The 17914-nt window shown below is 40.3% G+C and overlaps 1 protein-coding gene across 1 annotated transcript in view; it reads left to right on the forward strand.

Moving 5' to 3' along the window:
• The window catches only part of COL4A1 (collagen type IV alpha 1 chain), a 204130-nt gene that overhangs the window by 123565 nt on the left and 62651 nt on the right, over positions 1–17914 (forward strand). Inside the window, exons 21-27 of the mRNA XM_040425225.1 lie at positions 240–395; positions 483–578; positions 3918–4007; positions 5510–5580; positions 5930–6121; positions 9602–9770; positions 9875–9967. Coding sequence (XP_040281159.1) covers positions 240–395; positions 483–578; positions 3918–4007; positions 5510–5580; positions 5930–6121; positions 9602–9770; positions 9875–9967 — 867 coding nt within the window. The remainder of the gene's footprint in view (positions 1–239; positions 396–482; positions 579–3917; positions 4008–5509; positions 5581–5929; positions 6122–9601; positions 9771–9874; positions 9968–17914) is intronic.

Raw genomic sequence — 17914 nt, forward strand, 5'->3', positions numbered from 1 at the left:
TAAATTTTTTATTTCATGCAATTACAAAAATATTCAGATCCCGGTGCTGGTTTGACAAATGTAGAATATATTTCATGACCCAAACCCTTTAAGGGGAAAAAAATACTATATTATAAATATATTATAGTACATTGAAAAGCACAACCTGAAGTGATTTCTCAAATGTAAATATGGTATCCTACTTTACAAGTGTTTTCAACTTTATATTAATGACTATGAATTTTCTATGTAATGTGCAGGTATATCAATGAATGGACCACCTGGGGCACCTGGATTAACAGGGGAAAGTGGTGAAAAGGGTGAACCTGGAATTCCTGGGTCATCCTTACCTGGACAGAAAGGCAGAGAGGGGTTGCGCGGACCTCCTGGTTTCCCAGGCCCTCCAGGTCCAATAGGTAAGGAACATACAGAATTTTTTAAATCATCTATTTTTAAATCTGTAATAATAATTTTACATTATTATTTTATTATTATTACAACAGACCCAACACAGGAATGCATTCCAGGACAGTCTGGTGAATCTGGGGCCCCTGGAGATCCAGGTCAACAAGGCTTCGCTGGGGAAAGAGGTCAAAAAGGTATGATTTTCACTATATATCTAAACGGGTGTTAGAGTAGCTTCCTCTACTACAAATGAAGTTGTCCAGGTTCACGTGATTCACCGGCTGGGGGACATTAAGCACGCACAGAGTTGGTGTACAATAGAGTCTGGGTTTCCTCTTCCTCAGTGTTTATTTATACACAAAGACACAAACACAAAGCCAATCAAAGGTTTATGGTATAGGACACTGACTAATCAGATTACAGATAATAGTGCATGATAGCCTCATGTCAGGACAGAGCAGGTTATGGTGGAATGTGTGGACAGGGTCTGTGTAGCTTTAGCCCTTAGCAACCTAAACAAGTCTTGTAGCCCACCACCCCCTCCCACACCTTATACTGGAATGTCCTTAAGCAGTTTGAAAAAGTTTGTTTAAGGGTCCATTCACACACCTGTGCGCGTTTTGCAGATCCATGGATCCGCAAAACACGGACACCGGCAATGTGCGTTCCGCATTTTGCAGACCGCACATCGCCGGCACTATAATAGAATATGCCTAATCTTGTCCGCAATTGCGGACAAGAATAGAACATGTTCTATTTTTTTCGGGAACGGAAATGCGGACCCGGAAGTGCGGGTCCGCATTTCCGGATCCGGGTAGCACACCGTGCGGCCCCATAAAAAGGAATGGGTCCGCAATTCCGTTCCGCAAAATGCGGAGCAGAATTGCGGACGTGTGAATGGACCCTAAAAACGAGATTGAGTCGGTTACATTAACATGGGCAAATAATATATAAATTGGATATTCTTAATCACTATTCAGTTACTATAGGCATCCAGCTACAGTTAGGCTTGTATGTCATACGGACTAAAGCTGGCCATTCACATTAGATTAAAATTGTCTGAACCTGGACAATTCCATGGGGGTTGCTGACAACCTAATGTGAATGGAGGCCTTTAGTTGGCAACATGCATGGCTTTAAATACTGTATACCCGATACTTTGTTCCCTTGTGAGATAACTTAAGTACCTAGGATGAAAGCTCTAACATTGTAATAATTGTCTTTAGGGACAAAACTGGAAAGAGAAATTGTCCTAAATCATAATTAATTGATTTCTGGAGTATTTCTGAGAGACCATGGAGGTTACAAGTTAATTGATTTCAAGATTGTGATGGACACTAGAAAAAATATTTTTTTAATACCCAAAGGGGAGAATGTATTCAAAAGCTACAAATGTAAGCACAAGTGAAATTTTTCACCAATATACAGACTTTTTAGACTTTTATACATCTGTCTCCAGTTTTACAAAAAGTGGGTGGGGTTTGACTAGGAGGAGGTGTGCCTGAAACATTTACCAATATGGGCGCAAGAAAATGGTGCATGTTTCACCTGAAATCAATGTCACCTTCCTTGTTGCCATAGATAAGTACTCCTGAAGATGTACTAGAATGAATCACTTTTTTTAAATTTCTGGTTGGAATTTATTAAGACTACCATTTTTTTACCTATCAGGGGCCCACCCCCTCCTGCACATTCCTACCAACTTTTGGTAAAAGTAGTGAGGGTGGCAGAAAAGAGCAGAAAGTCTCAAATTTTCGTGCAAAACATCTTTGCATACCAGAAAACCGACGTACAAGAATGATATATCCCCCCATAGTGTCCAGGAGTGCATTGTACATGTCCCAACCACATATTATTCCTCATAAAATTTCCTATTAATGCAAACCTTAACTGCTACATAACATCATTTTAAAGATGAAAAGGCATCTTGCTCTTAACCATTTATTATTTGATTGAAATAAAATAAAATACTCCCCATCCTTTCATGATGAAGGTCTATAGCAGCTCCTGAAGAACCTCTAAACCTCTGAAACACTAAACCTAGAAATTAAAGAAGCACTCAGGGATTTCTCTCCCAATATATATGCAGGATAGGACATTATTAAATAACACAGTAGAGGCTCAGGTATGGGTTTCCTAATGAATCCTACATTTTCCATCATGCCTGTAGCATGTAGAGAGGGAGGAGTATCATCACACTGCACTGCTAGGTCTAAGGGCAGCCATGACAGATCAGTGAGAGAGCTGCTGTCCCTTACACTGAAGGATCTCCATGTTCTCGAATGTGATGTAGCTTGAACCTGTCTTCCTTCTTCCCTGTCATCTTTTGATTTCACCTGTCAGCTATTATATGTAGGAGGCAGGAAGACCAGTGTGAAGCTGCATCCCATAAAATTACACTGGAGAGTCAGCAGACACAGATGTCATTGGCAGTGTGAGTCAGCAGGTTTATATAATTCCAGATAATCACTGTATACACTCACCTACTATATATCTGCACACCTGGTCCTTTATATAGGCTAGACATATCTTCAACAGAGTACAGAGATATACAGGAAAACATGGAGAGATTTTATTGGTGATGACGTCATCCTTTGTTCACAGGAAGTCAACCACAAGGGAGAGGCTGAGTTCCTATTTACAGATTAGAGCAAGCTCTGGGCTGCTGGTCAGACTTGAGGTCACAGACCAGGTCCCTTTAATGAAAAGGCTAAAAATGTATGGATGCAACTGAGTTAGGGTGTAACAAAATACACTGCTAGAATGTTGGTGGTGAGCTAGCAATGTATGTAAAATAAAAACAAAAAACAAAAACTAATGGAGTGCTTCTTAAATGTTAAACCCAAACAATTAGAGAAGAGTGAAATTCGTGAAATTCTTGAAATTTGTTTTGGGACTAATTTACGCAAAATAATTGGCAGATTAACTTTTGGTACATTTAGACCTGAATCAAATTTGCTTAGATTGCCCTAAGAAGATGTATTTGATACTCTGAGGTCTCATAGGACTGTACCCAAACATCTCAAGCTCTTTAATGCTAATACAGCAGTAGGAAGTGTCATTGACATATATATGACTGTGAGAAATGAGAGTTTGTAGTAACAAGCAGCCTGTTTAAAACACTTTTCATTGTTGAATTTTGAATGCTTTTTTAAAATTAAAACAGGTGCAAAAATTTGTCTTAACACACAAGGGCGTATCTGAAGAAGCAATAGCTGGTTGTTTTTAACAAACCATTCATAAATTATCCCTGTTTGTGGAGTAACAACAAGTTTGGTGTTATTTTAAAGAAAATACATTTCATCCTGGAAAGTGAAGAACATTTAGCTTTTTACAAAAGCTGTCAAAAAATTATCCCAGGGGCAATAAGTATGTAACATGATGGACAAGGCAGGAGATGTGCGGCTGTGTAGGAGTGGCAGCACAAACAGTAGCAAAGAATGAAACATGTAGGGTTAGTAGTAAAACATTTTACAAGGATAATAAAGGTAGTGTGTGTAAAGACAATAAAAATATTTTAATTTTGTTTACAGGTGACAAAGGAGATGCCTGCCCTACATGTGACACTGTCCCATCACCACTACCCGGGCCAACAGGGCCTCAAGGTCCTCCTGGGACACCAGGTATGATTTTGGTGCATTTGTACATTGACAACTCATTATGCTATCTTATCTATCTATCTATCTATCTATCTATCTATCTACTATTGTCTTCCTCTCCCAAATTTTTGGTATTTGGTGGCATTTTGTAATTATAAAGGTGAAATTCAGCGTGGTCATAGCCCCTGTGTACCTCACAAAGATGTGTTGATGTAGCCATAGCCTTAGATACAGTAATCCATTAATAATGAATTCTTATGTATATATTCATAACGATAGTAAAGAAAAAAAACACAGAGCTGTGGTGCCAGTTGTATGGCACCTGAACGCTGAAGCCACTGATTGGCTGCAGCCATTACATGCTGGATCACTGGCAACTTAAAAGCAAAGGTCTGTGGTGGACCATTGGAGAATCTGCACTGGATCTGTGGGAGATTGAAGTGAGTGTTTTGTTTTTTTAAGAGCCAGGCAACTATAATATTAATAGGGTAGATACCTTACAGACAAAGCAAGTCCATATTATGCAGATAATGCAAACGAAAAAATACCTTAGTTAGAGACAAAGGCATATTTTTACAAGCATTACAGTCAACACGATAAAATGAAAACAAAAACTGCATATATTTTTAAAATATTATACTAATGAGCACCAAATCTGTTAAAACAAAGTACAAAGTGCAGGCAAATAAAATAAACTTTATAAAATATCTTATCAGAATAAAAGTGCCTTGTTCTCCAGTTATCATCCGTTTTCTTCCTACACCTCTTTCCTAAATTTAAATGCTCTCTAAATTCTGTGATAATTCTATTTTGTGAGACCAAGATGGGCTGATTACTGAAAGATCAGATCACAGAGACACAGGAATGAATCAGCAGCTGTGTTTTATCTCACCCCAAGTGCTTTATTCACATTGATACTGATCCGTACATCGCTATAATGTCCTATATGATGCATCTGGGTGATTCTAAGTCAGTGAGAGAAAGTTAGGGAGCAGAATATCCTGTGCCTATTTGTACTCAATCACCAGCTTAGGGACAATGGAGAGTTACAGATGGGAACAATGCAAAAAAATGTCAGATACAAGTCATATAATGCTCAAATATATAGCTAGTACTTGTGTATACACATATGGAAGCTTATTCTGAAAAATCATATGAAACAACAGCTATACTTTAATGACCATACCATTTTTTGCAATTTGGTGCATTTGTCAGTTTAATAGAACCTTTTTTTTATTTGGTTACAAAAATATTGTTGTGATCTTTTCAGGACACATAGGGCAGTTTGGTTATACGTTTTTTGAGATTTTTCATTTTTTACAAACTGTTGTAAACAGTAGAAAAATGTAAAAAAATATATTTTTCTCAAATTACAGTTATTTATTCTTTAAATTTGAAAATTGAAATGGAAATAAATTGCTGGGCCACCTGCCTTCAAAAACTGTGGTTGATTGTTAAGAGATTAAATAATACCCTGTCTATAAGCTTTTTTTAAGTAAATAATGTTTTTTTTTTTTTTTCTAAAGGTGTTCCTGGACAAGCAGGAAACAAGGGAGACAGGGGAGAACCAGGCTATGATGGGCCACCCGGGTCACCTGTAAGTAATGAATATACTAGTGATATGTAGTTTTCTACCTGTAGAAGAAGAAAACATGAAAAATTACTTTGTAGTATGAATCAGAAACATTATGACTAGTGTTGAGCGAAGCAATCTTCGGATGAAGCATCCGAAGCTTTCTTCGCTCAACGCTAATTATGACAGTGACCTGTATATGGCCAAAATGTTAAATGGTAGCGGAAAATGATAGTTTGCATGCCCTGAAATAATTGTAAAAAAAGAACTTATACATCTCAATTCTACAATTATCATCTGGGTAGATTTTAGCTGTGTAAGGTGAGATGACTAGAGTGATGTTTATTATGATGACATAATTATTTTATTTCAGGGACCACACGGTGTTCCTGGCCTTATGGGGAGACCTGGAGCAAAAGGATCACCTGGTGAAGTTTATTTTGAACCACAATTGAAAGGGAATAAAGGAGACCCTGGTTTCCCTGGACTGCAAGGTCCTACTGGAAGAGAGGGAAGATCTGGAAGAGATGGTCAGCCAGGACAGCCGGGTCCCAAAGGAGTTTCGGTATGAACAACTCATTATTGTCCCATATATTTATAAAAACTTTTCTGCAATTGGTTATATTGGAGCTACAAACTACTTTCCTGTAAACACTACAGCAGAGTGAGTGCACTTTATGATAACCAAATAAGTGAGAGTCAATTGACAGAGAATGGTCATAGATTATACCGTTTCCAGAAAGTGGAGTACAGCCTAGCTCACAGAAACAGAGAGGGACTCAGAAGCAGCACACAGAGGGTTATCCGTGTAGTGTGTTAAATGGACCAAAAACTTTACTCTTATTTGGCTGACAGCTATTCCTACCAACCCCCGCTTACACCACCTTGGACAAGGGTGCATGTGTTCCTAACGGGAGGATGTACCTAAGCTACTGCCAGAAAACACTGGTGGGAGCGTAGCTTCCCTGAGAACAAAAGGATCAGTCAAGTTAAAAAACAGCAGCCCAATTCTTCATTCTCCCAAATCTGCCACTGGGGGAAATTCGGGGCACTGAAATTGTCAGGTTTGGCTGACATTAATGTAGTGTGTACTGCATGCTAATCTATCCTGCCATATCTAAACCTCCAACAGTATAATAGTGCTGTCAGTAATGGCCACTATTAATAATAGAGAGATGAGTCTGCTCATCCTGCCCCATTTTATACAGTGAAACTTCCAATAGAGCTGCACAAAGGTACCATCAGCAGATTGTTACTACTGTAGTGGCCAGTGTGAAAACTGGAATATTTCAGGATTTTCTTTTACCATCAGCAGATTGTTACTACTGTAGTGGCCAGTGTGAAAACTGGAATATTTCAGGATTTTCTTTAGCCTGGGGCTAAACAACTATCTAGGTCACAACATGTTGCGCAACCAAAGTTTACTATGTAACGGTGCACTGAATGGTGTGCTGCGCAACTTGCAATGCTAGATTTTTTTTACATTTCTGGGGTCATGGTCACAACAAATTTCAAATTGAACTGTGACGCTATTCAGGTCAGTAGTTGCACTGCTACGGAGCAGTTTTTGGTTTCTCAACTGATGGTGTGGCCAACATCATTGTGTAGCCCCAGCCTTATATGAATATTCGCATATAAATGAAAAAATAATATCACTTTCTCTTTATGGCTAATTTTATTCCTTCTCCATTTTCTTATTCCAAATATCCAACCAACATACACTCACCTAAAGAATTATTAGGAACACCTGTTCTATTTCTCATTATAGCAATTATCTAGTCAACCAATCACATGGCAGTTGCTTCAATGCATTTAGGGGTGTGGTCCTGGTCAAGACAATCTCCTGAACTCCAAACTGAATGTCAGAATGGGAAAGAAAGGTGATTTAAGCAATTTTGAGCGTGGCATGGTTGTTGATGCCAGACGGGCCGGTCTGAGTATTTCACAATCTGCTCAGTTACTGGGATTTTCACGCACAACCATTTCTAGGGTTTACAAAGAATGGTGTGAAAAGGGAAAAACATCCAGTATGCGGCAGTCCTGTGGGCAAAAATGCCTTGTGGATGCTAGAGGTCAGAGGAGAATGGGCCGACTGATTCAAGCTGATAGAAGAGCAACGTGGACTGAAATAACCACTCATTACAACCGAGGTATGCAGCAAAGCATTTGTGAAGCCACAACACGCACAACCTTGAGGCAGATGGGCTACAACAGCAGAAGATCCCACCGGGTACCACTCATCTCCACTACAAATAGGAAAAAGAGGCTACAATTTGCACAAGCTCACCAAAATTGGACTGTTGAAGACTGGAAAAATGTTGCCTGGTCTGATGAGTCTCGATTTCTGTTGCGACATTCAAATGGTAGAGTCCGAATTTGGTGTAAACAGAATGAGAACATGTATCCATCCTCTGATGGCTACTTCCAGCAGGATAATGCACCATGTCACAAAGCTTGAATCATTTCAAATTTTTCTTGAACATGACAATGAGTTCACTGTACTAAAATGGCCCCCACAGTCACCAGATCTCAACCCAATAGAGCATCTTTGGGATGTGGTGGAACGGGAGCTTCGTGCCCTGGATGTGCATCCCTCAAATCTCCATCAACTGCAAGATGCTATCCTATCAATATAGGCCAACATTTCTAAAGAATGCTATCAGCACCTTGTTGAATCAATGCCACGTAGAATTAAGGCAGTTCTGAAGGCAAAAGGGGGTCCAACACCGTATTAGTATGGTGTTCCTAATAATTCTTTAGGTGAGTGTATATTGGTAAGTATATAATAAATATGATATACCTAAACACATAGGGCTCTGTTATCCTATTTAGCAGCATTAGATCAGGAAATAGGAAAGGCAGTAAAATGGTGCTTCCAATTTACAATAATTTGCTGCTCTGTGTTTCTTAAATAACAGAAGAAATCAACTATATTCTTTCAATATACTGTACATAACAGAAACTGATAAACCGGACAAACAGAAACCTGGACTATTCAATATTAGTAATTCTCACTTCAGTCTTATATTAGAAACAAATTAATGTGAAAGGAATGGTGACATGAACATCACCTGTGCCAACAAATATTTACCAAGATCAATAGTAGTCTGTCACCAGGATGCCTTGTAGGGCTAGCTCAGTTTAACGCAATGACACCTTTCACTTAGTGATCCATTGCATCATTCTGGAGAAAAAGTACTTCAATACATATACAGATATGCACTTAAGTACATTAAGGGTGTCCTGGATGAGTCTGTGCACTCTTGCTTCTCCTGTTTCTTCTGCCAGCCCCTCCCTTTCCTTCTTGATTGACACCGCCAGGGTCCTTCACAGTCATCTCATCTGGCTTTGGTGATTTATTAGGAAAGGGTCATGATGGCGGAAAAAAGCTGAGTAGATTGGGCTCGCCCTTGTTGCACCTAAAGGGGTATTCTGGTTTCATGAAATTGATGATTTTTCCTGAGGATAGGTCTTCAGTTTCAGATTGGCAAAGGTCCAACTTTCTGCACCACCTTTGATCAGATCTTTGAAGGGGCTCCAGCATTAGTGTGAGAGATGTGTTCTCTTCAGTGTTTACCAGGACTCCATCTACATCAAGTGAATTGGAGAAAAAGTTGTAATTACACTGCACTGCCACTACAATGTAGAAAACGTGCGGGTAAACATTGAACACAGCTCTTGCCCTAGCCTTCAAACAGCTGATCAGGGGGTGCTGAGACACACCTCCACCGATCTGATATTGCTGCATGGCATGTACTAATTCTGTAATCACATAGATGATCTGATTTGTAGTCATTGTGAGATGAGTAATATTGAATTTTGAAATAAAAAAGTTACAATTTTTATATCTGATTGATTCATATGTAGCCAGTTGAAATAGAATTTAATAATTTTATTCAAAGGTAATACTATCCTAAATGTACCCGTTGTGTTCATCAAGCAAAAAAAAAACAGAAACATATTCAACATTTTAAGTATAATTTATTACATAGAGGTAGAAATGGCCCACATATATACATTTGCTTGTCTACTTACGCTAATTAAGGGAACAGTTGGTGCCAAAGGTGAGCGTGGACCACCTGGAGACAGTGGATTCCCTGGGATACCTGGACAGAAAGGTTTGCAAGGTCATCCAGCATCAGGTGTACCAGGGGAACCTGGAGAAAGAGGAGAACCTGGAGGACCAGGAATTTCAGGACCACCTGGCAACCTAGGTAAGTGCAATAATTTATTATTTCCTGTGGAATACTAGTGCTAACTTCGCTGAATATGTTCAATTTTATTTGTTGCATGCAATGTTTTTTTTTTTTCTCTTTAGGAAGTAAGGGTGAACCTGGAAAACTAACTGTTGTACCTGGACCACCAGGACCAATAGGAAGTGCAGGTTTTCCTGGATTGCCTGGAGAACAAGGTATAGTGAGCTCTTATTTTGTTTAGTTGCAATTTACAATAATTTTATATTTGATGCAATGCAAGTAACCAGTCAGTGTCCGTTTATTCCAAAAGTTTTAACATGCCCTGTTTAACAACTTTCACTCTAATTTCACATTCCCAATATTACCTACTAAAACTCAAATGAAGATACCACCAGCATAGATCCTGCATGCTGACAATATATTGTTACCCTAGGCTAAGGGTATGCAACCTTAGAGAGGTCGAAATCTACTCCTGTGACTTGGGAGAGTCTTAAGATATACTTGGTACCAAGTTGGAACATGTCCGTTGTGGAAATGGTGTGTAAGTTTTTATGGACGCTGCTAGGGTCTTAAAAGACAATGACCCAGATTTAATAATGTTTCTCTGTCTGTGACAGGGCTCCATAGAAACATAGTGAATCTTCCATAGACTGCAATGTTAAATCATTGCACTCTATGGGAAAAGTGATCAGATGATCACAATCAATAAAAAATAATTATCATAGGCACATCTACATCCCAAAATACCTGTACTATTAAAATATAAAAATATTTATCCCATACAATGAATGCTGTAACAGAAAAAAATCGAAATGGCTGATTCAGTGTTTTTTTTATTACATCATCTTCCAAAAACAAAAAATAAAAAATGATCGAAAACTTATACACACTCCATAATGATATTAATAAAAACTGCAGATCTCCCCACAAAAAATAGCTCCATAGATATAACTGTAAAAAAGGTTATGAGGGTCAGAATGTGACGATGCAAATCCAAATTTTTTTTAAAGGTTATGTACACCATCAGGGGCCTTTTATATTATTGCATTGTCCTCATTTTGAGCTAAAAAAAAAAAATATTTCAATTGATCTTTATTAAAAATGTGGAACCCTTTTTTCTGTACATAGCTGAGATGCGTGAGTTGAACGCATTGCACCCGCACTGAATCCTGACCCATTCATTTCTATGGGGCCGTGCACATGAGCGGTGATTTTCACGCATTACTTGTGCGTTGCGTGAAAATTGCAGCATGCTCCTCTTTGTGCGTTTTTCACGTAACGCACAAAGCTGATAATAGCTGAGATGCTCTAGCAGAAACCTCTGGATTTTCTCTCTTTTCAGTCATTTGGGGAGCTGATGGGCTCCTTATCACTGCCCTCATCAAAGCTCAATCCTTATCTTACTGATAAGAATGTGGCTTAAATAAGTGTTTATGACCTCTTAGTAAATAAGAGAAAAGGGTTATTAGATGACAGGCATAAAGTGAAAGTAAGAAGTACCATTCATACAGCTAGACAAACAATTAACGCTTTATGACAGAATGGCTCAAACAAAAATAGCCTCTGAAGGTATACATAGCCTTTAAGTATTAAAACTCAAGAAAAACTATATAAATGTTGTATTGCTGTAATCATACTGGCCAGTAGAATGAAGGGAACAGTTCAGTTTTACATCATATGGAATTCTGTAAAAACAAAAAGTGTGACGGAATTGCATTTTTTTCTACTTTCACCCCATATGTAATTTTTCTCCAGCTTCCCACAAAATTGTATTTAGTATTAATTGCGCTATTAGTAAGAAGAACTTGTCCTGAAAAAAAAAAAAAACTCAGTTATCAGTTATGTGGATGGAAAAATAAAAACATTATAGCTTCGAGAAGGCAGTGAGTGAAAAACAATAATGCAAAAACGGAAGATCACCTGGCAATGAAATGGTTAAGTTAAATTCACCACTACAGAATACATATATAGTAGTGTACAGCACTGATGATACACAGTCATAGGCATAATACACAACAATTATAGCCAGTGACTGACCGGCGATGTCTTCTGTTACTGGAGTCCTCTCTCCCTATCTTCTCCATTCGGTTCAGATCAACCTCAATGTTTCTTCCAGCCACTATTTGTCTAGGAACAATTTGCTCCCAAAACAACTTATGTTCCTCACTTTTCCACCATTCTCTCCACCTTCCTAAGGCCTCTTTCACACGAGCGTCACAGATTGGCTCTGGATGCGTTCAGGGTGCGTTCAGTGAAACTCGCACCATTTTGCAAGCAAGTTCAGTTTTTTCCGCGCGGGTGCAATGCGTTTTGATGTGTTTTTCACGCGCGTGATAAAAAAATTGAAGGTTTACAAACAACATCTCTTAGCAACCATCAGTGAAAAACGCATTGCATCCGCACTTGCTTGCGGATGCAATGGGTTTTTACTGAAGCCCCATTCACTTCTGTGGGGCCAGGGCTGCGTGAAAAACGCAGACTATAGAACTATTTTCTATAGACTATTTTCACGTAACGCAGAACTGATGCGTGAAAAAAAACTTGCTCGTGTGAAAGGGGCCTAATGTATTCTCTCAGGGTCTGTTCAGGAAAAAACTGCTGGTTTTGCATGCAAGTTTAGTCAGTTCTGTCTCCGATTGCGTTCAGTGTTTCAGTTTGATCTTCTCGGGTGCAATCAGTTTTTAATGCGTTTTTCATGCGCATGAAAAAAAACCTGAAGAATAACAATCTGCGTCTGCTAGCAACCATCAGTGAAAAACAGAAGGCACGATTCGCTTCTTTGGAGCCAGAGCTGGTTGAAAAATGCACAATATAGAACATGCTGCGATTTTTCCTGAAGGCAGAAATGATGCGTGAAAAACCATGTGCACAGACCCATTGAAATAAATGGGTCAGGATTCAGTCCGGATGCTATACGTTTCACGTATCTCACCAAGACGGAAAACTCACTTGTGTGAAGAAGGCCAAAGGGCTCATTCACATGAGCGAGTTTTCCATCCGGATGCGATGCGTGTATTAAATATATGTCATCTGTACTGACTCCTGACACATTCATTTCAATACGTAGGTCTGTTTACATGAACGTCGGTTTTTCACACAGCATCCTTCAGGAAAACTGCGCATTTTAACACAGTTAAACGTTTCTTTTAACACAGCTCTGGATCTATAGAAGTGAACCAGGCTTGCTTGAAAAATGGAAGACATCCGGATGCAAAAAACTGAAACACTGAATGCAGTCGCAGACAAAACTGATAGGACTTGTGTGCACAACCATCAGTTTTTTCTGAACAGACCCTGAGAGAGTTGTGTAAGGCCCCTTTCACACGGGCGAGTATTCCGCGCGGATGCGATGCGTGAGTTGAACGCATTGCACCCGCACTGAATCCTGACCCATTCATTTCTATCGGGCTGTGCACATGAGCGGTGATTTTCACGCATCATGTGCACAGCCCGATAGAAATGAATGGGTCAGGATTCAGTGCGGGTGCAATGCGTTCAACTCACGAAAATTGCAGCATGCTCCTCTTTGTGCGTTTTTCACGTAACGCAGGCCCCATAGAAATGAATGGAGTTGCGTGAAAATCGCAAGCATCCGCAAGCAAGTGCGGATGCAGTGCGATTTTCACGCACGGTTGCTAGGTGACGATCGGGATGGGGACCCAATCATTATTATTTCCCCTTATAACATGGTTATAAGGGAAAATAATAGCATTCTGAATACATAGTACAATAGGGCCGGAGGGGTAAAAAAAAAGAAATAATAATTTAACTCACCTTAATCCACTTGTTCGCGCAGCCGGCATCTCTTCTGTCTTCATCTGTGAGCAATAGGACCTTTGATGACGTCACTACGCTCATCACATGATCCATCACCATGGTGATGGATCATGTGATGGACCATGTGATGAACGCAGTGATGTCATCAAAGGTCCTATTGCTCACAGATGAAGACAGAAGAGATGCCGGCTGCGCGAACAAGTGGATTAAGGTGAGTTAAATTATTATTATTTTTTTTTAACCCCTCCAGCCCTATTGTACTATGCATTCTGTATTCAGAATGCTATTATTTTCCCTTATAACCATGTTATAAGGGGAAATAATACAATCTACACTACAACTAACCCAAAACTGAACTTCTGTAAAGAAGTTCGGGTCTGGGTACCACAGTCGGTTTTTTATCAAGCGCGTGCAAAACGCATTGCACCCACGCAATAAAAACTGAACATCGGAACGCAATCGCAGTCAAAACTGACTGCAATTGTGTTCCTACTCGCGCAGGTTTGCCGCAATGCACCGGGACGCATCCGGACCTAATCCGGACACGCTCGTCTGCAAGGGGCCTTAGGCCTCTTTCAAACAAGCAATATGGACTGTGTCAGGATTTGTTCAGGGAAAGGCCTCATGCACATGATCGTTGTGTGTTTTGCGGTCCGCAAATTGCGGATCCGCAAAACACGGATGGCGTCAGTGTGTGTTCCGCAATTTGCGGAATGGCACGGGAGCCATTGATATAACTGCCTATTTTTGTCTGCAAAACGGACAAGAATAGGACAGGTTATATTTTTTTGGCGGACCACGGAACGGAGCAACGGATGCGGACAGCACACAGAGTGCTGTCCGCATCTTTTGCGGCCCAATTGAAGTGAATAGGTCCGTATCCAAGCCACAAAAACTGCGGCTCGGATACGGACAAAAACAACGGTCGTGTGCATGAGGCCAAAAACTGCTGTTTTTGCATGCGTGAAAAAACGCATGCAATCTGGATACAATCAAGATGGAAAAACACACATACTGAACACGGTTGCAGACTAAGGGTCCATTCACACGTCCGTTGTTTCTTTCCTGATCTGTTCCGTTTTTTGCGGAACAGATCTGGACCAGATCTGGGCCCATTCATTTTCAATGGGTCCTGAAAAAAAATCTGACATTGAGCCGTCCGTTTTTTTTCAGGACCCATTGAAAATGAATGGGTCCAGATCTGTTCCGCAAAAAACGGAACAGATCAGGAAAGAAACAACGGACGTGTGAATGGACCCTAAACTGTACAGAACAGATCCTGAACAGATCCTGACGCAACCCATATCGCTTGTGTGAAAGAGGCCTAACACAACTCTCTATTCAAATCTCTCTGCCCTAAGGCTGGGTTCACACGAGCGTGTCCGGATTAGGTCTGGATGCGTCCCGGTGTGTTGCGGCAAACCCGCGCGAGTAGGAATGCAATTGCAGTCAGTTTTGACTGCGATTGCGTTCCTATGTTCAGTTTTTATCGCGCGGGTGCAATGTTTTTTGCACGCGCGTGATAAAAAACCGACTGTGGTACCCAGACCCGAACTTCTTCACAGAAGTTCAGGTTTGGGTTAGTTGTAGTGTAGATTGTATTATTTTCCCTTATAACATGGTTATAAGGGAAAATAATAGCATTCTGAATACAGAATGCATAGTAGGTGATCAATTGAGGGTTAAAAAAATTAATAAATTATTAACTCACCTCCTCTGCGTAGTTCCCGGTCTCTTCTTTACTTCTTTAATGATGAACTACAGGCTAGGACCTGTGGTGACGTCAGATCACATGCTCCAATCACATGGTCCATCACCACGGGTGATGGACCATGTGATTGGAGCATATGATCTGACGTCACCAAAGGTCCTTTAGCCAACAGCTCATCAGAAGAGACTGGGAACTACGGGATCAAGAGGAGAAGGTGAGTTAATTTGTTAATTTTTTTTAACCCCTCCAGCGCTATTTTACTAAGCATTCTGTATTCAGAATGCTATTATTTTCCCTTATAACCATGTTATAAGGGAAAATAATACAGTGAATAGACTGTCACCTAGCAACCATGCGTAAAAATCGCACCACATCCGCACTTGCTTGCGGATGCTTGCGATTTTCATGCAACCCCATTCACTTCTATGGGGCCTGCGTTGCGTGAAAAACGCAGAATATAGAGCATGCTGCGATTTTCACGCAACGCACAAGTGATGCGTGAAAATCATCGCTCATCTGAACAGCCCCATTGAAATGAATGGGTCCGGATTCAGTGCGGGTGCAATGCGTTCACCTACCGCATTGCACCCGCGCGGAAATCTCGCCCGTGTGAACGCAGCCTAAGGCCTCTTTCGCACGAGCGTTATGGATTCTCTCAGGGTCTGTTCAGAAAAAACTGATGGTTTTGCACGCAAGTTCTGTCAGTTTTGTCTGCGATTGCATTCAGTGTTTCAGGTTTTTCAGGGCGGGTGCAATCAGTTTTTGATGTGTTTTTAACGCACGTGAAAAAAAATGAAGATTACCAATCTACTTCTAGAAACCATCAGTGAAAAATGCATTGCATCTGGATTGTTTCTGGACAGAATCCGTTTTTCACTGAAGCCCCATTTACTTCTGTGGAACCAGAATATAGCCTGAAAAATGCAGAATATAGAACATGCTGTGATTTTTCCTGAACGCAGAAATGATGCGTGAAAAAATGTGCACAGACGCATTGAGAATGGGTCAGGATTCAGTCCAGATGCTATGCATTTGCTTTACACATTGCACTCTGACGGAAAACTCGCTCGTGTGAAAAGGCCTAACAGTGTTATCCTGCTGCTACTTCTGAAATTGTGACTACTGTGCTGTCTAGTGCTCTTAATATGCAGTACTGCAGAGAAAATAGTGGCATAACTATAGTCAGAGTGCCAGAGTTCCTTTGTAGTGCCTAAAACCATACCCCCAATAGTAAATGCCAACATAGTGTCTCCTAAAATAATTGAACCAACTAGAGTTCCCTTCTTAGTAATAGTATTAACAGTGAAATATTTGTGCCAAAGCAGAGGTCTCCCATAGTGCCCCAACACTAATAGTACCCCATGTGTTCCCCACAGTGTACCGAAAAGTAATAGTGCCAAGTAGAATGCCTATCCCTGTGTACCAGAAAAAATTATTACATGCCCAACCCTGTTGCCACATAGTAAACAACATTTGCAGACTACAGGATGGAAGAGCTGTCTGCAGGACAGTGCACGCAAGCACATTTACATCTTCCTATACTGGGGACCAGTTGTCTCATTGTTGTCTAAAGTAGACTGTGGTGTACATGGTGAATGGTGGAGCACGAAACTGATGCCTCCTGAGCACCGTTACAATTTTCATCCTTCTCAGATTTTAATTTTCAGATAAAGTCGAAGTAGCACTTAGCCTGCAGGACCCTTGGTGATTGACATGTTGATAGCTATTGATGGGTTGCCAACTTGACCTTTTGGTGGATCTTTTGTGAGGCAGTGCCCATTTTAAAATGGCAATGACTCCATTACTTGTATTCTGGATTTAAATATCATGGGGATTATTTTTCTATATATTTAGGCCCGTTTTTGATGTAAATGCATAAAAAATTTATTTGTTGTATTTTCCCCAAGGATCCTGTTTATAAATCTGCCCCACACTGGGAGAGACCCACTCCTAATTTTTTTGGTATATATTGATATGTCTCCCCCCATTCTCGAATATAAAGGCTTCCTTTAATGATGTATTCTATACATCCACATTGGGATGACTGTTTAATCTCCCCTTTATTTGCATCTAGTCTCGACTCATTTTATTTTTATCAATTCATTGTAACAAATGTTACAATGATGGTCTATTCTAAAGTAACACTAGCGGTTAAGTCAGTGTAATCTATGGTTTAGATGTAATGCTTTTTACACAGTTGAGACACATTATTATGACCACCAGCTAATGTCCAGAGTAACCACTGTTTGCAGCATGGACAGCAGCTAGACAGGCTGGGAGTGACTCGGTAAGGTCCTGGCAGGTTGTCACATGACAGTACATCCAGCGTCATATCTACTGCACTGCCACTAAGATCCCGCTGAGAAACGTCCGGGAACGTTTCTCAGCGGGAAACGTCCGGGAACTATGATTTATGTTGCTACATACTAATCATTTAATCTGGATGTATACAATGATAATCTGTAAACACAATAAAATGTAAAAATTTGCACATGAATTGGAGTGCCGTGGATTAACCTTATATCTGGCAGGTTGTCACAGGCATCTGGAGCCATGCTGACTGTAGTGCATCCCATAACCGCTGGAAGGTGTTTGAGGAGAATTCATAGAGCAAACATGACAATTGAGATGGTCCCATAGATGCTCAATTGGGTTCAAGTCTGGGGAATTAGGG

This window comes from Bufo bufo, chromosome 3 (assembly GCF_905171765.1).
Source record: "Bufo bufo chromosome 3, aBufBuf1.1, whole genome shotgun sequence".
Taxonomy (NCBI): domain Eukaryota; kingdom Metazoa; phylum Chordata; class Amphibia; order Anura; family Bufonidae; genus Bufo; species Bufo bufo.